The sequence below is a fragment of the Ananas comosus genome, linkage group 1 (assembly GCF_001540865.1).
Source record: "Ananas comosus cultivar F153 linkage group 1, ASM154086v1, whole genome shotgun sequence".
Taxonomy (NCBI): Eukaryota; Viridiplantae; Streptophyta; class Magnoliopsida; order Poales; family Bromeliaceae; genus Ananas; species Ananas comosus.
The window spans coordinates 12,817,156-12,841,933 of record NC_033621.1 but is presented as its reverse complement, the minus strand read 5'-3'; the positions used below and the strand labels follow the sequence as shown (position 1 = coordinate 12,841,933).

At 39.0% G+C, this 24,778-nt stretch overlaps 1 protein-coding gene across 2 annotated transcripts in view; it reads right to left on the bottom strand.

Annotated features, from left to right (window-relative positions):
- The window catches only part of LOC109712390 (vacuolar protein sorting-associated protein 9A-like), a 30,031-nt gene that overhangs the window by 270 nt on the left and 4,983 nt on the right, over positions 1–24,778 (bottom strand). The window contains exons 2-7 of one of the 2 annotated variants that reach the window (XM_020235944.1): positions 5,159–5,306; positions 3,864–4,034; positions 2,606–2,785; positions 1,484–1,769; positions 345–551; positions 7–162 (exon numbers count right to left, since the gene is read on the bottom strand). In XM_020235944.1, the coding sequence (XP_020091533.1) occupies positions 107–162; positions 345–551; positions 1,484–1,769; positions 2,606–2,785; positions 3,864–4,034; positions 5,159–5,306 (1,048 nt within the window). In that variant the 3' untranslated portion in view covers positions 7–106. Of the gene's footprint in view, positions 1–6; positions 163–344; positions 552–1,483; positions 1,770–2,605; positions 2,786–3,863; positions 4,035–5,158; positions 5,307–24,778 lie in introns of those variants that run through there. The other variant, XM_020235950.1, reaches the window with a different exon arrangement.

Genomic DNA, 24,778 nt, shown 5'->3' with positions numbered 1-24,778 from the left:
ACAAAGTTAACAAGCATAAATCATATATTTTTTTGACTACACAGGAAGAGCAAATATCAACCGAGTCTAACATAATTGCTTCGACACTATCAAGCCCCCAAAACATCTAAAAGCACTTCAAAGCTCTGCCTGATGCTATGAAACTGTGGAAAGCACCTTTATCTGAGAAGGATCAATAATAATTAGCATCATAACAGAGCTCCCCTAAAGTGCTTCAGATTTTTTTAGAAACTCGAAAGGATGTATGCCGTCATATTTGAAAAGCGCATTTCCAAACTAGCATTTATAATTCAACAAGCACTTAAAAAGCTGCCAAGGAATGCATGCTCAAGAATCTATTATACCTTTCACAATTGATTTCGATGGAACTCTTCTGGTCAAGTCCCTAGCCGTGTGTATGAGCAGATCTTCATCTAGAGAGTGCCTTCTCAAAGCTTCAGAGAGCCGAGTGTACTTGGTCACTAGTTGCTTATACAACCCGAGCAACATCTTTACATCCTCGCGAGTCAGGTCCTCTGCATCTCTTTCCATGAAAGGATATTTATTAGAACCTGCAAATGCGTGAGTAAACGTATTAATATTGTAGGGATCTTAAGCAGAAGAAAAGTCACATAAGCATCTACCCTATTACGTAACAGGATAGAGAGCTACGATATGAAAACTCATAATATGTAACATGATAACAGTTCAGTGCAATTTGTAGTTTAGAATGAATGCATCAACTTTGGGATTTCACACAACAAATAGATGTGAACATTCACTGCTTCTAAGCAGGACGGCATTAAGTCCAAAACTTTCAAGACCGTATTGCGCCTCTTATGTGCAAATTTGATCAATAACATTGAAGAATAACAATGGATATTAAGTGGAAGCAACCATGACAAAAAAGAATACATTTTCATTCTATAACTATATTAACATAATAATAAATATAATAGCTATCACAAAGATGCTTCCATGGTATCTTTCATCCTAAGCAGTCTCAGAGCTAGTTTGGGAATGTATTGGCCAAGCACGCCCGCTTTGATGGTTTTAGAGGCTCAGAAAAGTTCGAAAGTACTTTGGAACTGCACTTCACTCTGTTGCTATGAAATGGTGGTAGGAGCTGCTACTGAAAAAGCATTTGGCAGGTCGCTGAAGTGGTGGAAATTCAGTTGAGATAAAACCATTGGTCTTTAGGGATCTAATGAAACCCAAAATTTCTTAATGAAGTTTGTGCCACTTCATAGGAAATTCATTGTGTAGACTTGAAAATAGTTATGCACCAGTAAACATAAAAGCATATAGGGGCATGTTTGAATGCATGAACACCTTGATCAGCATATCTCCCTTGTTTACTCAAGGGTCATGAGGCAACCAATTTGTAAAAAGAATAATAGAAGTCCACAGCGGCACACTATACATGGCCTCCGAGCTATTTTATTGAAGTAAAGCACCAATAAAGTGCATAAGGTAAAACATATAGAAAGAGTGAATAACATACCTCCAAGATGAATCTCCTTGCCATGTCTTGTCATGATAGGAGGATCAACTTTAGCCAGCTCCGGCACACTGTAAGGATCACCCACTTCATTGGCGAATCTTGCCGCTTGCATACTCTTTTGAAACTCACTCTCTTTCATAGAAAGTGAGCTACCGTTGATATTTGTTATAAACATCTCTGCTGAGAAGAGATTCGTGAGATAGTACTCCATCTCAGACACAAGCTTTTCCCTCCTCCTGAAGAGCTGAACATATTTCAGGTTCGAGTGCAGCTGAGGAGGATTGGCCTACAGCAATTTTAATAGCACATCTTATTCTCACTCTCCAACACAATTAAGAGAATACAGAGAGAATAAAAAGGTCATAATACTGTTTAAGTATCCGAGTATTGATAGTTGCCAGTTATCTCTACCTTGGTAGTTTGCACAATAACAAGGGTATACAGGCGCAGCATGATATATTTCAAAGTTTTAAAAAATAAGTTCAAGTAAAATAAGATGTAAATCAAGTGCTAAGAACCCGACAACCAACGCTTGAAAAGTAGATAAGGCAGAGAGAACAGCCCCAGCATTTTCATAAAACATTTTTGCTGAGCAAAAAACTGCGTAGTTCTATGTTACAAACAGAAGACTTTTTTAGAAGACAAGCTAATAAGAATGATTATTGACCGTCTGAAAATCCAAGGAAGCACCCTTTTAAATATCATAATCTCGCTAAACTTTATTATTGACTCAAACAAAGCCCCAGAGTAAAAGCACGAGAAATTTCTAAAACTGATTACCAGAAACGATTAATTAAATGACCATTCCAACAATACATACTAGACAATAAAGACAAATTAGTTACACAAGATTCAATAGGAAAACAATATGTTCTTGCTTTTAGTACAGATTTTCCTCTTCAGAGTGTCACTATTAGATAACTGCCATAATTTAAATAAAAGCTAACAGCTTTTTATGATAATATATTACCTTACCGTAGATATCAAATTTACCTTATTAAGAATAGTGAGTTTTTAAAATGAAAAACCTGGAATCGTGTAACGGGAGCCACTAGACTAATGAATTAACCACCTGAAGCAAATCAAAGGCAGATATGATAGTTATCAAGGAAAAGAACTTGCCTTTATGGTAACATAAATTAGAATAGGCAGAAATTCATCAGCCCCAGCTGGAGCACTATTCGTTGTCATTGACACGTTCAGCAATAAATTGTTGATTACTTGGCAACAATTCATAATACACAGAAGCTTTTCACGAGGAGCTTTGAAAGCATTTATCTTCTGCAACTCTTTTACTGCAAACTATAAACATAAATATGGAAAGGAATAGTCAGAGATTGGCCTGCAGAAAACATGAACTCAGATTATTGTCAATGTCCTTGAATGGTAAGTCATTATTGCACCGTCAGTGTTATGAAAGCACTCAAGACTTCAGTCTCCACATCCTGGAAACTTAAAGAAAAGAAAGTTGAAATGCACATTTGATGGTGGTGATTACTAAGCATCTGTACAATCAATTACATATACAGTTATTCTAATTGCTGTTTTACATTACTCTTGTTAATCTAATTACTAAAAATTATATGTATGTCCAACTGCAACTAAAAATTTCTATCCTTGAAACTCTATACATGCAAACAGAAATGTATCGATCACACATGCATGCATGCATATAGACATGCATCCATACAGGCAACAATGTAAGCATTTGGAAACATAACCATGTAATGATGAGACATACATGCATACATAAATAACCATATGGATATATAACTAATCATCATGAAAAAGCTATGATATGTGCATATGTGAATATTTTTCAAAATCTGCTATTTAGTATTATTTCTCTTACATACACACAGAAGCACCAGATACAATTAAATGACAGAGGAACTGTAGATTCATATTGGTTGACAGAAGGAACTAATTTATCTTTTGACAACCATACTTGCAAGTTCTGTATTTCTTAAAAATAATTTGACAAGGTTAAATATTTAGAATATGGAAAAAAAAAATGCCAAGTTCAATTAAATTTCGGAAGAATGACAGTATCGACAATAATTCATAGATAGTAATTATATGGCAGTCAATTAAATCTACCAATGGCTGATGACTTTCCCTAAAACCTCTAAATGCTAACATTAGATTTAAAATGCCTACAACATTGCTGACAACTTATGCCTAATGAGCAAAGTGCAGAGGAAACCAATGATATGTTCACACAATTCATGGCTATTGCCTACTTTCAATAATAGATGATAACTCGGTATCTCATTAAGCGTTTGTGGCAAATATACGATGCAGTGGTGAAGGTAAATGTTCGATGAATCATTTAATAAGAAATCATAGATATGAAATTTAAAGAAGAGGCCCCGCATACCAGCCACGATGCTTCATTCTGTAAGTCTATCGGCACATCCAAGTGGTCAGGCTTGACGAAGTGCTGCAACAGCCTTATTTTCTCTGAGATCTCCACGTCTAACTTAGCATCCTCAGTAGAGGATCCAAATGTGCGATCAAATAACTTTGTCATGACATATTTTTCTAGACCCTACATGGTGCACAACTATTTAAAATACAGTTCAAAATAGGAATAAAATTCTCAGAACAACAAACCTCAGTTACATATATATCACGTACATGTACAACTATATACATTAATTGATGAGAGGGGTGGAAGGATTGCTTATGATAGCCTAACTATCTTGGGAATAACTTGATCACGCCATGCTTAAACAATTGAGATCAACAATTCGAACAGTCAACACTGTTCATCTTGTTCTACCAATCCAGATCATTTCCACATCACAGTCAAAAATACTTCGAAGGCGGTGCAACAATATCATTCTATTATATAAAAAAAATAAAGAGTTAAGATGTCCTCAAACAATTTTACATCTTGTTTATTAAGTATGGAGTGAATATTTGGTTGGGATGTTTTCTCATGACCTTTCCTTTTTTTTTTTTTTCTAAGAAATAACCAACTTAGGCATGCTGAAAAAACCAATAAAGCAGACGCCATGCATCAAGAATGCATCAAATCAGTTGATTTATTGAATGATTGCAACTCTCAGATGCAACTATTAACTAATAGAGCTGATGTGGACAAATAGTTAAATTTAACATAGTGAGGTGAAGAGGAGTTCAACATAACATAGTTATATAATCAAGGTTCAAGATGCTGATTTATACATTTATATCTAGTGTCCAGCATAACAAAAATACAATAAGATTGTATCATGAAATTAACAACAGAAACATCTGCTATAGTAAATAAGATGTACAAAGGATGGTAGCAGTAGTACAGATCTATTGGTTTAATAGAGCATAAGGTGAGAAATCATCCAACAGAACAAAATCGTTAGCTAAACTGCTTAGTAAGGTGCATGGAACACAACAGAGATGTTTGTGGAAAAAGATTAAAAGAAGAGCTAAATCAGGACGAATTAACAAAAGCTTGTGCATGGTTTGTGGCTGCCAGAAATATTCTTGCTATAGATACAAATATTTAACGGACGGTAATACTAAATATACATAGAATTAGTGCTGATTTGGTGGAAATTAAGTAAATTCAAACAACTCAGTCAAATGAGAAATAGGTGAAGACAATCCAAATTAGTGAGTAAACCGTACAAGGCCTGAAACGTTAAAAAGTTTTTTTAGTATAAATATTACCTCGATAGCACTATCAATTTCTTCATCTGGAGCGTTAGCCCATAATGGATGTTGCTTAATAGTTCTTTCCATAGTCAAAAGAAAATCTTGTACCCTTCGGCTGTCGCTTTCAGCATCAGGTGCATAAAGTGAGAAGGAGACAAGGAAGCTGCAGAAAAAAAATGAATTTCTGGTCAGATTATGCTTAGAAGTGTCAAACTACTAAAAAGAAAAACTGAAAATCAGAGAACGTTCTTTTCAAAATTTATCCAGGGCTTTCACATTTATTCTTACAAAAGTGGGAAGATACTGTTACAACCTAAACAAAAAATATGAACTCAAGAGTTAAAAAAGGGTTTAAATTGCTGGTATTATAACACAAAAAAATCGGTGGAAACAAACTACCCTTCAACATTTGTTTGCATGAAGTTGCTACTACAAAAACTGAAAGTGCGACTATGAAGTTGCAGGTCCAAGAACTTTACCACTAGAACAAGCAACAATTCAATGGATAATGCCTACTGAGACACTAGCAACATAAACATCACGAAAGGAGCCAAACAACTACTTGCATGGAAACAACTTGAAAATACATTCTTGTTATCATTAGAACGTAAAATAAATTAATGCAAGATTATGTTCTATATTGATCCATTTACGTTAGCCACAAAAATGAAAAAATTCTCTACATCCAAATCCATTATTACTCTCTTTCATCTCAAACTTTTCTACTCAAAGAAAGCTTTCCTTTTCAAGAGTTACTTGGGCAGCGACATGAGGAAACAACAAAATCAGCCTAGCACTTCATATCTCATGGCAAAAACGTCTTGCCAAATATTACATTGGTAGGCTTTCTACACCATTCTCTAGGGAGTAATATCAAGTTGGCCACTAGTAGTAGATACAGAGTCTTTCCTAGAACTCTCTGAAACTTGAAATGAGATGTAGTCAGATCCGATGTTAGAGGGAGAAGGCATAGAATGATTAGGATGATAAACAGGCAAGTAGCAACAAAGGTTTGTCGTTACATAAGTTTGTATAGGAGGAGAGAGCACTCATTTTCTTAACTAAAAGCAACGCCATTTATCCAACCGCATATATGAAGTAAATAATGCATGCGACAAGGAAGAGAGACAGTAGGTTAGGATGCCATATTCAAAGAGAGAGAGAGTGGTCTTATATATATATATATATATATATATATATATATAATATATATATATATATATATATATATATATAGAATGTACTTGACGTATACGTCGACGGATAACGTTTCTACGTTGTGCTATGTACGACACACGGTGGTAGAGATGGAAAATCTTTTAGAGCACGGTAATTCAAAAACGTATCATCCTTAAAAAATAAAACAAATACTACGTCCTGCCAAATCCCTCAAATCCCCAAAGAACTCATAACGAATTTTATGACTAGCTCGCTAAGTATCTTTAGTTTGATTTTTCTTTATTTACCGTTTAGACTTTTAAGCTTTTGAGTTTATTCTCTAACTGATCCCTTTCTAGTGTAGAAGCTCAAAAGCGTTCCAGCCTAAGTAGTATGTGTGCGAACGCTCAACCAAATTGAAGAAGTCAACAGCCTAGAATCGGCGAAATAATCTTGAAGATTTTATAACCTTTTCTATCAATCCCAATTCCAAATCTTTCCTTACTTTAATCTTTATCCTATGATCCTTTAATCCCAAATCTTAATAAACAGCTTTCTTATCTCTTTAACTTCCTAAACTACTGCTGAGCGAAGATGCCTCATCCGAACCTAGCGTTTGAGCAATTCTATCAACAGCGTTGCTGCCGCCCAACATCCCCCTTACGCGGAATGCATGCCGAAGAGGACATACCGGGCCGACACCCCTCTAGGACGCCCACCGGAGGATCAGCATAAGTATAGTGGGGTGTCGTACCGGGCCGGGCCGGGACTGGGTCGTGCTGGGTGTAATATGGGAATGCTTTGTACCCTATACAACACTCGACCTGATTTAAATTAGGTTAGGCCGAGATTAGAGCGGGTTATTTGTACGAGAAAAACACGAATCGTAATAGAACCACTACGGCGGTAATAGAGAACGTTACAAGGTTTTTCACCAGATACGCCGGTGTTTACTCCAAGTCTGGTAGTTAGTGTGGCGTATATATTATAAACCACGTGATACGTCAAACTGGCGTATACGTCATCTGCTGGTGTTTACTCCGACGTATATGCTGTAAAAAAAATTCCACCCTTATTTTTCGTTATAACTTACTCTAACAAGCCAATTACTAATATGTATATGTATAAATAAAAACATATTCAAATCAATCATTTTTACGTATATTTACGTTAATAGAAATCGCGGGACCCCTTTGACTCAAATCGCCTTTAGTACATTTAAAAAACATTTAGGAAAGGGCTACCTTTTGTATCAATCGTTTTTGACACATTAAAAAAAAAAATTTTGATGATTTGGACGGGGCTTACACGTGCCGGGGCAATGTACCCGCCAGAAAAAACATGTTTGCCTGTCTCAGAAAGGATATGTACATACCGTATCCTCGTATCAATGCGTTGCCGCTATTGTGTATCATGTTGATGTTGTCCCTGCTCTTTATTAGTGTTGATAATTTATTGATGTTTAGGTAGGTCTTGTCCATCTCTCATTATACTGTTCAGATTTAATAGTTATTGTAAAAACTTTTGGTTTAGTTTTTGGATAAATAGTACTCTTTACGTTTTGGTTATCTTTAGGTTTTGTGACTCCAATATAGAGTAAAATACTTTGCTCTTGATTTAGTACTATAACTTTTTGCTATTTATTTCTAAATACTTCAATATTTTGAACTACAAAGGTTCTATTCGGTTTTTGATCTCTTCGATGGCTCCAAGATAGAGGGTGCTGGAGTGTGTCGTAGGGTTAGGAGTGATGGACGTAGTGGACATTTTTCTCCTAGTTAGACGGTTGGTGCTTCCAGTTTAGAGTACTATCATAGGTCGACTGGTATTCCAGATACACTACAAGTATTAGCTCACGTTGGATGGAATTTCAATTTCAGTTGCTGTCTCATGAGCACATAGTAGTTTAGGATGAGATGTACAGTATTCAGGTTGTTACTATTACAGATTTGTACCGTTAGTACTTCGTACATTTTCTCTCTTTGCTATCATTCGGCTGTACATTTCATTGATTCGTACTTTCTATATTAGGCGAGATGATTAGTCATTAGTTATTAATGGGTTGTTAGTATAATATTGCTATTAATTTCATTCTTTCATCTCGTTCATTGTACTTATCATTCCTTCATCCATTTTAGCTAGACGAGTTGTTCTAGATACTACCTTCGTACTATCTCCATTGGCTCATCTTGTGGTGAAATGGCTGAAGCCTAGATTTGTGGGTGGATATATAACCTAATATAGGCTCAGGCGCTGAGGTGGTTACAGAGAAGTGCACTTAGATCTGTATTAGTGACTCACAGTTATATTCGGTGATGCACAGGCTTCGTGGTTAGCTGTGTGTATGCCGTGAAGCCACGTGTTGTTGAATGTGTCTTGTAGTCAAAACTTTAGGCTAAAAGCTTTGATTTGGTTAGGTGCTCGGCTGAGATGTTCTCAGGTTTGACGAGGGTTCGTAGTTCAGCTGATGTTAGACGCTGTGATTCAGCGGTTTCTATAATTGATCACACTAGTCTTGTAATCAAAGAAATTGGCTAAAAGCTTGGAGCGAGTTTGGCAGCGAATTGAGTGACTGTGGAGGTGAGTTAGGTACCTCGCAGAGCTCGTTTCGACATCCAGAAGAACCTATTGGGCGACAGGATTCTGTGGTTAAATGCACAACCCTGTTAGTATGTTTTCTACGGTTGTTGTTACTAAGCCGGGATTTTAATCCGGCGTTGCCCAAGGCTGCATACGGCTAGAATAATATCCTTGGTCGTTTTCTATCCTCGTGAGTACGACGACCAAAGTTGGTCGCTCCTGAGAACCTTCGTGTAGGGCTCTTAAAGCCTCAGGTTCATGTATCGGTCACGTCGCTTTACCGTCTAAAAGGCGGGGCTATTCAGGGTTTCAATGGCAAAAGCCTTTGCTGTGTTGTATACTGATGTACTAACGAGGGCTACCAGTAAAGGCGAACCTTACGTTAACATTGTCTCGAGACCAGTCGTTGTTCGTACCGGTGCGTGAGGATTGGATTACCAAACCGGTTTTTCCGGATTAAAGCTAAAATCTTGCGCACGCACTGAACGCAAGTCGGGGTTTCCGCCAGGATTATGATGTAGTGATGTATTTACACTGTACTGAAGTAAACGTTGAGTCTTATCCCTCCAGCCTTGTAACCAGGTATAATGGCTAAAGATTTTAAATGGGCTAACAGCGTGTTCGAGTGGCCACATGGTGATGATGGGTGCTTCACAGGGCTTAGTGTGATATGTAGAGTTATAGGGTAGACGATAGGACTTTACGTGGTGAAATCCACAGGCCTGTCGGCGTGTGTTTTTACGTATTATTACCCTATACACTGGGACTTGATCCAGCTCAGCCCAAGGTTCTAAGGCAAAAACGGAGACCTTGGTTGGTCGGATGTCGTACGTACGTCGGTGGGTTCCCAGTTGGTTACTCCAATCTGGTTGGTTGTTGCGAACCTGTGACTTCACCTGAGTTGACGCTTCTAAAGGGACTTCAACCTTTGGCGTTGCGTTATTACTAGGCGAACACCAAGTTGAACTCAGCTTAGCGTGGTTTAGTAGGGGCTTTCTAAAAGCCCGGAGCTTTTGGGTCAAACTTGTAGTTTGGTACTATTAATTTCGGCGGGTTGGAAAGAATGCTACGCTTTTCATAGCTTTATCGGTTATAGGTGGTATTAGTGTATTATTTGTCCCTAAAGTTCAAAATAGTTTGAAAACGCTAAGCTTTCAGTTGGATGTCACGTTACCCAACTACTGTGAGGAGACCAACGTTGTCCGGGCGTGCTCCCGGTGCTACTACCAGCAGCCACTAACCTGTCGTTCTTTTCCGGCAGCCTCCCCTAAGCCGGTGTGGTGCTAACGCGTGGCGGAACCTAACAAGCTTATCGAGATTGTTCCACTCGTACTACAGCTCCTACCGTCTTCCTAACGGCACGAGGGTTTTCATGCGTCTAACGGACGTTGACCCAACTGCTCTTTTCGAGTTGTTGTTCCGTAAAGGGGCTCGTGGTCCGCTCGTTACGATTTTAGTCGCCTAGCTCACCCCGAACCAATGTTGAGTCCCCTCGTACCCGTGTGTACCCATGGTTTCACGGCACGACGACCTCCCTCCAGCAACCTCCACGCCAACCGGCTTCCTCGTTGGACGCTGGTGTTTCTTCTGCTTCTTTGATATCGACGTCGTCATCGTCAAGGCTCGAACTCGTACAGATCCTAGCCGGTTCCGGCCGACACCTCCCACCAACCTCCCTCCAGCTCCCAACGCACGGGACGGTGGACTACCAACGACTACTACTTTGAACGACCTAGTCCTCCGAACCTAAGCCCAGATGCGCAAGATGGCGTCCCTCGATAAATCGAGTTCCTTTTGAAAACCTCCCAGGTCGCCATCGACCTCGTCCCGCCCAACTCCAACAACCTCAACCCTCGGACTCCACCACCACCTACGGCGCCGGTTGTGTTTTCTCTTTTTTATCTCTCTCTCTCTCTAGCTCTAGATCTCTCTCTCCTTTTTTTTTTTCTCCCCTCGAACCGACTCGACGAACGGCCGGCCCCTCCTCCACCCCGCCACGACACCTCACTCTCTTCTCCCTCTCTCACCCTCTCCCTTTCTTTTTCTCTATGATCCCAAAAGAGAGGAAAAAAGAGAAATTACCATTGTTAACGTCCATTCAGGAAGGTGTTGGAGAAGAACGGGTAATACTAGGAGAGAGTCAGGAGAAGCGAATCCTTAGAAGACAAAGCTTTTAGAAAGTGAAAAGTGCGTACTTTATTATTGAAAAAGCCTCTAACGAATAAAAAAAAGTTAGAACACTTTTAAAGTGAAATGGGGGAGTACAAGTATCAAAGAACGGGAGTATTAATAGAAAGTAGTTTCATCTCTTGAAATTAAGGTAACTGAAAACGTGGAAGGAAGGTCTAAAGGAGTTGTTAAGGAACAACACACAAGACGAGACATGGCAGTAGATATAAAATCTATACTTTCGTAATTAACCCCCAGGTTAATCGAACGGAACATCTAGTAAGTCAAACCAAAAAGAAAGAAAATATAGTACGACAAGTCTCTTTTACGTTGGCCATCACACAACTTATTGAATTTGGTCATGTTAAATCCTTTAATAGTGTAAAGTATCAATAATGATTTAAATCGGAAAACAGAAGCAACGATCACTTTGTGTCCCATTGAAGAGCTTAATGACCTCCTTCTTATAACTCACAGGGCAAACCGTATAAAAGAACTCAACTAGTATCTTTAATAAGATTGGGATAAACTATAACAATAGAAGTAAAGACAAACCCGTCCAGATTTCACGATGAGAATACGACTGTTCTTTAACCAGATTAATTAATTGATAACTTTCATACGGGTTAAATGATATGCAGGACAACTCTATGATATAAGGCTACCATCGACGTTAGATTTGATTCACGACTCAACACACTCTACCGGAGGAACTATCTCTAGACTTTTCCCAATTGTCATCACTCACGCAGTTGGATGTTAATAGGACATCCGTATATAGATGTTATTTGTACACCTTTATCTTGAAGACATCATAGTCGGTTTGTCCAATCAATTGTAATGAACTACGTTTGTACATACGTATTAGTCCATATTATAACGGTACTTTTACTCATTCTCGTATTTTTCATAGTATGTAGCACTTCTCCTTATTATTCTAGGATCGATTAATATGGTAAACATGTTGGTGACTTTTGACGATTAATTATAGAACCGTAAAAGTTATAACTCCGAAACTCGGAGAGTTGGACCCTCAGTTCTCTGTGGTACCGCTACGGTTCTGTGATTTTTATTCCTTAATTCACGGTATCGTAGTCCAACACGGCTTGTGAACACCGTGACATACCGTTTACGAACAACACGACACGGTTATACACGGCCAGCGATTTTTTGGATACACGTCTGCGTGTAATCGTACTTTATAAATAAAAGGATTCGTGGGTATAAAAGATTAAAGAATCTTATATAGAAATAATTTACAAAGTGTGAAATATAATTCTATTCATGAATGATTAAAGTTTTTTTATCTCAAAACTCAGCACGGTAACCGTACCCCAAGTATAGTACAGTACCACCCGTGCTGGACACGGCTACCTTTGAATTTAGGAGCTGATTTTCAAACTCCCTGGAAAGAACTTTACTAGATGACAGAACTTTTCCTATATATGTAAAAACGTATTTAACGAGTAATTTTAGTTTATCCTTTATATCGAAACACCATGAACGAACATGTGGCCTCTCTCTGACATTGCTGGGTCGGGTGATCGTTGTTATTAAGCAACCCGGGTTGGTGGCCGGGTTTTACGAATTCGGGTCAAGAATAATGATCACAGATTCAGAGAATATTTGAGTTACTGTTGGGGAAAGGGTAGGCTACACTCTGATAACCCCACAGTGTTTGAGGAGGGCAATTCCGGGACTGCAGGAGCAATCAGGTTAGTGTGTGTGTCGGGTTCTAGTGGTCCGCTACACTCTGAGCAGAGCGATCGGGCAGTAGGTCTGGAACCGAGTCGGCTCTGAGCGGTGTGTACAGATCGACCACTTGGCCGAGACTATGGTTTACATTGCTGGGTCAGGTGATCGTTGTTATTAAGCAACCCGGGTTGGTGGCCGGGTTTTACGAATTCGGGTCAAGAATAATGATCACAGATTCAGAGAATATTTGAGTTACTGTTGGGGAAAGGGTAGGCTACACTCTGATAACCCCACAGTGTTTGAGGAGGGCAATTCCGGGACTGCAGGAGCAATCAGGTTAGTGTGTGTGTCGGGTTCTAGTGGTCCGCTACACTCTGAGCAGAGCGATCGGGCAGTAGGTCTGGAACCGAGTCGGCTCTGAGCGGTGTGTACAGATCGACCACTTGGCCGAGACTATGGTTTACATTGCTGGGTCAGGTGATCGTTGTTATTAAGCAACCCGGGTTGGTGGCCGGGTTTTACGAATTCGGGTCAAGAATAATGATCACAGATTCAGAGAATATTTGAGTTACTGTTGGGGAAAGGGTAGGCTACACTCTGATAACCCCACAGTGTTTGAGGAGGGCAATTCCGGGACTGCAGGAGCAATCAGGTTAGTGTGTGTGTCGGGTTCTAGTGGTCCGCTACACTCTGAGCAGAGCGATCGGGCAGTAGGTCTGGAACCGAGTCGGCTCTGAGCGGTGTGTACAGATCGACCACTTGGCCGAGACTATGGTTTACATTGCTGGGTCAGGTGATCGTTGTTATTAAGCAACCCGGGTTGGTGGCCGGGTTTTACGAATTCGGGTCAAGAATAATGATCACAGATTCAGAGAATATTTGAGTTACTGTTGGGGAAAGGGTAGGCTACACTCTGATAACCCCACAGTGTTTGAGGAGGGCAATTCCGGGACTGCAGGAGCAATCAGGTTAGTGTGTGTGTCGGGTTCTAGTGGTCCGCTACACTCTGAGCAGAGCGATCGGGCAGTAGGTCTGGAACCGAGTCGGCTCTGAGCGGTGTGTACAGATCGACCACTTGGCCGAGACTATGGTTTACATTGCTGGGTCAGGTGATCGTTGTTATTAAGCAACCCGGGTTGGTGGCCGGGTTTTACGAATTCGGGTCAAGAATAATGATCACAGATTCAGAGAATATTTGAGTTACTGTTGGGGAAAGGGTAGGCTACACTCTGATAACCCCACAGTGTTTGAGGAGGGCAATTCCGGGACTGCAGGAGCAATCAGGTTAGTGTGTGTGTCGGGTTCTAGTGGTCCGCTACACTCTGAGCAGAGCGATCGGGCAGTAGGTCTGGAACCGAGTCGGCTCTGAGCGGTGTGTACAGATCGACCACTTGGCCGAGACTATGGTTTACATTGCTGGGTCAGGTGATCGTTGTTATTAAGCAACCCGGGTTGGTGGCCGGGTTTTACGAATTCGGGTCAAGAATAATGATCACAGATTCAGAGAATATTTGAGTTACTGTTGGGGAAAGGGTAGGCTACACTCTGATAACCCCACAGTGTTTGAGGAGGGCAATTCCGGGACTGCAGGAGCAATCAGGTTAGTGTGTGTGTCGGGTTCTAGTGGTCCGCTACACTCTGAGCAGAGCGATCGGGCAGTAGGTCTGGAACCGAGTCGGCTCTGAGCGGTGTGTACAGATCGACCACTTGGCCGAGACTATGGTTTACATTGCTGGGTCAGGTGATCGTTGTTATTAAGCAACCCGGGTTGGTGGCCGGGTTTTACGAATTCGGGTCAAGAATAATGATCACAGATTCAGAGAATATTTGAGTTACTGTTGGGGAAAGGGTAGGCTACACTCTGATAACCCCACAGTGTTTGAGGAGGGCAATTCCGGGACTGCAGGAGCAATCAGGTTAGTGTGTGTGTCGGGTTCTAGTGGTCCGCTACACTCTGAGCAGAGCGATCGGGCAGTAGGTCTGGAACCGAGTCGGCTCTGAGCGGTGTGTACAGATCGACCACTTGGCCGAGACTATGGTTTACATTGCTGGGTCAGGTGATCGTTGTTATTAAGCAACCCGGGTTGGTGGCCGGGTTTTACGAATTCGGGTCAAGAATAATGATCACAGATTCAGAGAATATTTGAGTTACTGTTGGGGAAAGGGTAGGCTACACTCTGATAACCCCACAGTGTTTGAGGAGGGCAATTCCGGGACTGCAGGAGCAATCAGGTTAGTGTGTGTGTCGGGTTCTAGTGGTCCGCTACACTCTGAGCAGAGCGATCGGGCAGTAGGTCTGGAACCGAGTCGGCTCTGAGCGGTGTGTACAGATCGACCACTTGGCCGAGACTATGGTTTACATTGCTGGGTCAGGTGATCGTTGTTATTAAGCAACCCGGGTTGGTGGCCGGGTTTTACGAATTCGGGTCAAGAATAATGATCACAGATTCAGAGAATATTTGAGTTACTGTTGGGGAAAGGGTAGGCTACACTCTGATAACCCCACAGTGTTTGAGGAGGGCAATTCCGGGACTGCAGGAGCAATCAGGTTAGTGTGTGTGTCGGGTTCTAGTGGTCCGCTACACTCTGAGCAGAGCGATCGGGCAGTAGGTCTGGAACCGAGTCGGCTCTGAGCGGTGTGTACAGATCGACCACTTGGCCGAGACTATGGTTTACATTGCTGGGTCAGGTGATCGTTGTTATTAAGCAACCCGGGTTGGTGGCCGGGTTTTACGAATTCGGGTCAAGAATAATGATCACAGATTCAGAGAATATTTGAGTTACTGTTGGGGAAAGGGTAGGCTACACTCTGATAACCCCACAGTGTTTGAGGAGGGCAATTCCGGGACTGCAGGAGCAATCAGGTTAGTGTGTGTGTCGGGTTCTAGTGGTCCGCTACACTCTGAGCAGAGCGATCGGGCAGTAGGTCTGGAACCGAGTCGGCTCTGAGCGGTGTGTACAGATCGACCACTTGGCCGAGACTATGGTTTACATTGCTGGGTCAGGTGATCGTTGTTATTAAGCAACCCGGGTTGGTGGCCGGGTTTTACGAATTCGGGTCAAGAATAATGATCACAGATTCAGAGAATATTTGAGTTACTGTTGGGGAAAGGGTAGGCTACACTCTGATAACCCCACAGTGTTTGAGGAGGGCAATTCCGGGACTGCAGGAGCAATCAGGTTAGTGTGTGTGTCGGGTTCTAGTGGTCCGCTACACTCTGAGCAGAGCGATCGGGCAGTAGGTCTGGAACCGAGTCGGCTCTGAGCGGTGTGTACAGATCGACCACTTGGCCGAGACTATGGTTTACATTGCTGGGTCAGGTGATCGTTGTTATTGAGCAACCCGGGTTGGTGGCCGGGTTTAACGAATTCGGGTCAATAATAATGATCACAGATTCAGAGAATATTTGAGTTACTGTTGGGGAAAGGGTAGGCTACACTCTGATAACCCCACAGTGTCTCTGGGATACCGATCCAATGTACCGGTGCCGAACGCAGAATGCGTTAGATCTGTACCCTGCACACCGCCTACGCGTTGTTGTCCACAGGTAACGCACGAACCCTAAATTTTACCCTCCTTTTTTTTCTACGTTTCTCCTGAGCGCACGTAGTGCACTCGGCAGAAACGTATCCTTCTCAAGGTTCCAAAAATTGTTACCCTTTATAGAAACAGACGTGAATCACATAGGAATTGATAAAATGTGGTGTCAGTTATAAACTAATTACGAAATTTTAATTTTAGATTAAATTGTATATACTAAATAATATATATTTCTATATAAATGTTTATTTTATTAAACCTTTTTAGATTATGAATTTACAATTGATCAAGGTTTATAGTTGTTTTAATTTTTCCTGACAACGAGTTAAATAATTTTTAAAATAATTTTTTAAATATTTAAAACTACGTATTAAAAAAAAAAAAACAACTACAATATATTAGGTAGATTTATTTAAACCAACTTTTAAAACAACACGAGACACACCACTTTCTCTAGATGAACACTTGAACCATGTCCATTTATATAGTGGTTAAGTACGGACCGAAACATCCCACATATTTATCTTAAGTAAATGATTAAATTTTATAATATTATAAAACATGTATTATAAAATATCATATAAATTTTTCATTATAAATTTACAAACGGAACGGAACAGACACAGGATTAAAAATTCAACGGCTCAGTGGCACTATCGTAGTACAGTACAGGGCACAAGTACGGGTATAGGCACATTGTATCGAGATGCCACTGAACCTACGAAGGAAACTTTAACTTATCGCCCTATCTATAGCGTCTACCTACAAAATATATATGTGGCTACGTTAACTATTGAGCAACGTCAACTTCTCCTATAACATGTAAACACTACCTCTGAGATACCGTTCCTAATTTCACAACATCGTGCTCCTGCACGGCCAACAGCGGACCGTGCCATGCCGTGTTCATGCGGAGGCACAGCTGTGCACCGTGCGAACGCACGGTTACCTATGCGTACTGGAAGATTATCGTGCAAAACCGTACTCAAAAAAATCAAAAAAAACAAAAGTTATTTGAGAATATTTAGATAAAACTTTCTAGATCTTTCTATTAATATTTATAACCGATATATAACAAATTATATGAGGCGTTAATTATATCACCATCTAAAAAATATATACATTTCGTTTTATATTGATATTGAATACCTCTTATTGTTAATTTTTATCTAATTGAAACTTTTAATAAAACTAAAATGGAAAAAAGTATTGGATTTTTTTAATATCTTATGTTTTAATGTCTTTTAATGAAAAAGAATTTTAAAATCAACTTAAACATTTTATGTAGGTATAACTAACCTGCGTTACGACGTATTACCGATCTAATTGATCTTGTTGTGATATTAACGAGGTTATTAAAGAAAATTAGTACTTAGAAAATTTTTATAAATAATTTTTAACTTCTTTTTTAATTAAAAATAATTTTAAAAATTCTTTTTAACACTCTAGATAAGTATTTTTAAATTGTTATTTAGTGTCCTGCTTATTAATTCTTTTAAATTGATAGTTAACGAAGATAAATCAAAAAATAAAATAATCGTAAAAAGCAGAAGATTTAAGCTTTTATCTTAACCGCTTCAATTTTTTGAAAACAGCATTTAGAGTATGGGTTACGATCTAAATAGGTTTTATTAATTTTTAGTCTGATATATTACTGAAAGATAAAAATTTAAAAACATTCGATATTTATTTTTAAACGTATTAAACTTTCAAGACGTTTTGTACTTGAAATATTCAATTTTTATAAATTCTACATACTTTTTGTTAAATTTTAACATTTAACATTTTAAAGGTTCACTAATTTATCTTTGTTTCATCTTTACCTTACTTAACCTTATCTTTTAATCCCTTTTTTGATATTATTCTTTCACCTCCTTTTTTATCTTTCGTTTTTTTTTCTCTGTCTCAATCACTCTTTTTTTCCTTTGTGACTATCTCACTCAACACCTCTTCTTTTCCATCTTCTTTTGCTCTCTCTCCCTACACACACTCCCGTTTTTCTTTTTTTTTTACATTTTCATCCGGTTTCGTTTTTTTTTTTTTCTTTTTGTTTTTTTTCCCAATTTTGAATTTTACGACGCGTCGCCGTGATACGGCGCTATGGGTTTAACATAGCGAGATAGAGCGCGCTAAAGGAAATCCATAGCGCCATGCCCCCAAGGTTCTCTTTGGGGGAACATGGCACAGGGCATTAACCACCGTGCCGTGCATAACCGTGTCCCGCTATGAAATTTGGAAGGAGATACCACTACACCTACGAAGGAAACTTTGACTTCCCAATCTACGACTTCTACCTGCAAAATATCTATTATCTACAAAATATCTATGTGACAACGTTACTGTTCACATAACGGATTGCCGTAAAAAACGTTGTTAGTTTACGTATTATGACCAAAAAATAAAAACAACTCAATATAGTTTATATTTATACGAAAGGATGAAAGGTAGACTGTTCCGGGAAATTAAAAAACTGTGAAAATTTGGTAAATATGATCTTAATAAATGGTGTAACAGGAGTTCTTTATAAAAGTCATGTTTTATGAATTATGTACTTTAAGTTTGGAGAAAGTGTTCATTAGCTATAAAAGAATAGCGAACAGATAGTTTGAGCAACAATTTTACGTTTAACCACAACTAAAAATAAGAAAATGTAAAAGAATAGATCCCACGGTTAATAACCTCCTTCCCTTGAACTGGAAGTAGCTAAAAAATAACTCCAATGTAGAGCTCCACCTTAACTTTTCCATTCCCTTTTTTGTTACAGCATTGAAATCGTAGTTTCAAATGTAAATCGAAGGTAAACAATTAGATATTGTTAAACCAATCCAATTTGAACGTACAAAATTGTAAAACGATTATTTACATAAAAAACTATGATTTTATAAATCATACAATGTGTACTTTAAAACGATAGTTATTAACCATAAAAACAATCCTTCGTAAAGAACGATTTACAAAGTGTAATTAATCGATTCGTAATGAAGTCGAACCCCAACGCGGTGAAGTAAAGTGGGTATAGCATGATATAAAAGTATATACTAGGTGTATGAAGGAATTTTACTAATTCTCGGAAAGATCACAATAAAGAAAGAACACAGTGATCAATCTAAGTAAAATTAAAGTTAAAAGTAGGTCAGGTTTTCAGTAGTATAAGCATAGAGGCACACTGTTTGACTCTCAAAACGACGTTCATCCGACCCTTTTACACACGAAAACAGTGTGGGGCTCGAGGTTGTTTTCGAATGGATCGTACTCGTAACTGGGCGACATATATGTTCCATGGGGGCTACGCGTGTTCCGCAGATGTCGTTCCTAAATTAACGGGTAGCCGTACCCGGCATAGGTGACACGGCATAACACGGTTGTTCTTTGACCGTGCTATGTTAAGGACATGACTACCGTATCGAGTCTTGGGAGATAAGCTATTTAATCATTCACTAAAAGAGTTATTTCAAGTTTTCTAAACTATCTTTATGTATTATTTATCAATCTTATAAAACAACGTCTTCTTTTATTTATAAAGTACAGTAATACACAGCCGTGTGTATATAACGGCTGTGTACATAAAAAACACTAACCGTGCGTAGCCGTGCCGAGCCGTGCGTGGCACGGCATAACACAGCCGTTCAAAAGCCGTGCTGGAACACGGTGCTGTGAATTTAAGAACCAGATGTCTGTGTTAAGTGTTTCTACTACACGTATAGGATTATACCATTAGTCACGTTTACTGTTTTGGATTTGACCTTTTCTACATGTAGTTCGTTGTTAGTAGAGGTTTAGTTGAGAGTTCATGTTCTATATAATGTATGTTTTTGAGATCCTCCATGTAGACTTGTTCAGAGATCGTGTAGAGTTCCTTCAAATTGTTCTTATTAATGTGCTTGATGTAGGTTTTACTTTCCACGTAGCCCAGGTGGAGATTCTTACGAACCAACCCGGCCGAGATTGATCTGTCGCTGAGGGAACGGCGCTAGGGATGGGAGAGAGTGACGCCTTCCGATACTTTATTTTTATTAGTTGTTTACCCCCACTCTTGATATTTGTATATCAAGTATTCCAGAGTATGTAGAATTAATATTGTTCATATCACTATTGGTTGTTACGTTCCTTATAGGTAGAGATGAGCTGATATTACGTTCATATACTCGATTGATTACCATGGTGGTTAACACGATGATCGTTCCTTTGAGTATTTCGTTAGTATACCGGAGATGATATCTCGTTAGTATTAAGCACGCATCTTACTACTTGGGTGTACGATTATTAAGTGTTTATCAGATTAATCGTACGATTTATTACCTTACTAAAGTTGTATACCTCAATTACTGTATCTCCCTCACCTGGTTAAGACCACTCCAGCTTGTGTGGTCTACCAGGTGCTTTGAACAAGCAAGGAATTTAGTCTCAACAGGTGGTTAAAGGAATTCGGGATACTTTTCAAGGGTTCCCGGGTGTTGTAGAATTTTACAAGAGGTGCCTTAAGTGGTTTTAGAGTTCCTTTTACTCACATTTTATAGAGTTGAGTTCTTTAGGAATAGGTTCGAATTTTAATTTCGTTACTCCGAAGTTAAGGTTGGACATATTAACAAGATTTGTGTAGTTAAGGTATGGTTTTCAGAAGTTAACTTTTAAGGGTTTTATTTTGGATCAAAAGTGTTTTACTCTTTAAGATGGTTTTGGAGCGTTAAGATGTTAAATCTCCACGATTCTTCAAATGATTCGAGTTATGTTCGTGATTGGCAGTTCAGGTTCACAACTCCTACTTCAAACCTTCGAGGTTGCTGAGAGAAAGATTCGGGTTCGAGGGATGAAACGAGGTGTTCTAGGATCAGGGTACCTCTTCTTCTATCGATTCACCTTTACGTTCCTTTCCTCTTCTCTCCTTCTTTTACCTCTTCCCTTCTCTTGGGATGTTGAGGTTTCGCGGACGACGCAAATCCTCTCAACCCTACCCCCACTGTATATATCCAATGGTGTTATAGGTTATTCAGGGGGTTTTAACCCTTAACGTTCGACACACATTTGTCCAAGACGTGGTAACGCATAGCCATGTACTTTAACTTATGGGAGTGTATCGAGTTCACAAGGCCATGACTCTTAGATCAAGGCGTCTTAGGTTTGCAACCTTAAAGATTAAAAGATGACACAAAGCCATGTGTCATTTAGTTATAGCCATGTATCCTTTAGTCATGGCCATGAGTTCAACTCAAGGAGTTTTGAGCTTTCGGTGAGTTCGGTCAGAAGATAACTCAGGGTCATGTGGAGTTGGTCATACCCATGTGTTATGATTTTGACGATTGAAATTTCTTAAACCAGAGGCTTCAGACAAAAGTACGGTAAATTCGTAGCTTTTGTGTGAGTTCGAGAGGTTTGAGTCGGTTTTAGAGGTTTTATCATAATTTACGATAAAGAGAGTGATTCTGAAGCATTAAACGTTTTCAGATCACATGATATAGGAGGGGAAGATTTTTACTCAGCAAGTGTTTTGATTTTTAATTTATAAAGATAAGTGGTAGATTTTTTATACTCCTTTGCGAGGACTGCGCGTGAGAGATCGAGGGTTACTCGAAGCGCGAAGTAATAACAGGGTTTCGTGAAAGTGTATTTCATAAAGTGCTAAGACTTCGAAAGAGTGAAGCGTTTGGTTTCAGACGGACCTTCGAGAAGTTTGGGGTTTAGGAGAGCATCGACATTGTTCGTTTCAGGTGGTGGGTCCTATCCAGCTTGTGGATAGAAGCCTCATAACTTTGTACTTTATGTTACACATGAATACTGTGCGATGGCCCGGATGTGCGAAGTTTTGGAGTTTGCCGGGTTACTTAACTTCAAGTTGAAGGATACTTACGGTTTAGAGAACTAAGGACATCAGTCGTTATGAAAGTTCTTCTGGATCAGAGGATGAACCTCGAGGTTAGGTACAGTTGCAAATAGGCGTATCGAGATAAACTGAAACATGAGATCAGTTTTCAAGTGCACGTTCGCTAGAAACAAGAGCTGAAGAGCTTCATGTAGCCCGGGTTTTAGTTAGAGAGAGGATGGAGTGAGGTTACTTCAGTAAAGCAAGTATTTTTTAGAGTTTTCCACGGTAGAATTATGAACGAACTATTGATACCAATATTCGTTTGAGACCATATCCACCCACGACTGCGACAGTGCGGGGCGGGGCAACGTGTCGCCTCCAATACGCCCGAGCACGTGTCTAGGCAGCTTTCCTAATTCAAAAGAAATAGGCAGGTTCCGCACTTGTTTTGGTTATGAAACTTAAAGTGGGTTCTTTTTATTGTATTGTATCAAAACGTGCTCCCGAATAGTGTTCTCACTCTTACATTTAGATTGATAATGTTGTAACAGTAAGTGTAAAATGTATGTAAAAATGTGAAGTGTATTATGTACTTATATAAAAAAAGGAGTTTTATGTTGAAGCAAGAGTTTAATGTAAAAGTAAAGTCTTTATAGAAATGGAAAAAAATGAATATGTGCCCACTGGATGTGAATCACCGAAATTCCGCGCTACGGGTGTGGAGCCAAGCCACGGCGAGGCGAACACCAACCGAGACGTTTTGTCCCCCACTCTTAATTTTCTTCTAAAGTCACCCAAGCCAGCGGCTGGAGCTGCTAAAAGGGTGTTTCAGATTAGTTCCGTATTCATCTATGTTATTGGTTCTTCATCATTTGTTAATGTGATACGTATTTGACCTTATTTATGATGATACGGAAATTTATTACTTTACTCCAAAAAACCAATAGATGAAACGAGCCCATATGTCATTTAGTCATGGCTATGAGTTCAACTCAAGGAGTTTTGGACTCTCGGTGAGTTTGATCAGAAGATAACTCGAGGTCATGTGGAGTTAGTCATGGTTGTGTGTTATGATTTTGACGTTTAAAACATCTTAAACTAGAGACTTCAGACAAAAGCACGATAAATTCGTAATTTTTGTGAGGGTTTGAGAGGTTTGAGTCGGTTTTAAAAGCTTTATCATAATTTATAATAAAGAGATTCTGAAGTGTTAAACGTTTTCAGATCACACGATGTCGAAACGACGAGGGATGTCCCAACGTCCTTTACATCAAATTGATGAGTAAAAGTATAAGTCAAGTGACGAATTTATAAGTACCCGGACCTATGGAAGCCTGTTCAAAACAGGAGGTAGAAGTCGACGATTTTAATCACTTTAAATCATATAGAAGATCAGTAACTGATAAATAACGTAACAACTCATAGTCGAAGGTAGAACTATGAATTACGTAAAATATTCGGTACACACTTCTACGAGCTAAAATTCGTTCAAATACTGAAGAGATTGACAAAGATTTTTAATGGGTTTTACTATCGTCAACTAACAATAGACAAAAATAGTAATCTATCGATTACTTTTCGTGTTTCTTCTCTTGCTAAAAGGAGGAGGATAATACTCTATCTCAACTATCTCATCCAACATAACACGGTAAAATCATACATTATTGAACGGTTTACGTCTTCAATAACAGGTGCGGGTCAGGTAGACGTTTTGACACATGATGTTAGTTTGATAGAGTATTAAGTTTAGTAGGTTTAAGTCTACTTCTTTACGATGTTATTTCAACCGGCGTCTCTAACTTCATATCCTACTTTATCTCCCATCTACGGTTTTACAACGTATCTACACACTTACGTGACCCATTCATTATTTAACTACCTCGACAGTCCCGAGCGTCGTTCTACGAAATTTCACTTAAACTCTTTAAAATACGGCATTTTATGTTTGATAGGTCAAACTAGCGGGTAAACGTTATCTGGTATCAAATGCACAGTAGTATAAAAGAAAACTTAAACGATAAACCTACTGTGCACCCACGTCTGTTTATTTAAGATAGTGGGTTCAATTGAGCTGACGATAATGACCGTTACTTTTAACACATTATTTATAACTACATTTGTCACTTGTGTCAACTAAAAAAACTCGTTATTTTGACTTATACGATCCTTATTTGATAAGGATTAACTTTGATTATAAGATTACCAAAACTTAAGTCTTTGTAATGACTTTGATAACTGTTTTAGTTTTGGTATTTTTGGTTTTAAGAATTTAAAGTAAAACTTTTAGTAATATACTCTAAATCTAAAAATATTGGTACATTTAACCCTTTCTAGTAAGGTGTAAATGTTATATTGCACATATTAAACTTTACAACAATTTTCTACATGATTTTCGATTCTACGTCTTACGGGAATTCTTATAAACCTAAACGTATTATGAGGGGAACTTTAAGTTTTGGATAGTTCTATAATTAGTGAATTTTGAAGAAGGTAATCAAAGGCTAATGCCAACTAAACTCTTATCTTTTAGTCGATAATAGTGAATTTGCGAAAGATAATCAGAAGATGATGACAATTTAAACTTTTATCTTTTATTTAACTTTTAAAACCGGTTTTAGTAGTTGATAAAAAACTTTTCTTTTGTTTCTTTCCCTAAAATACGAGAAGCCGAGAAAAACCACCATCCAGGATA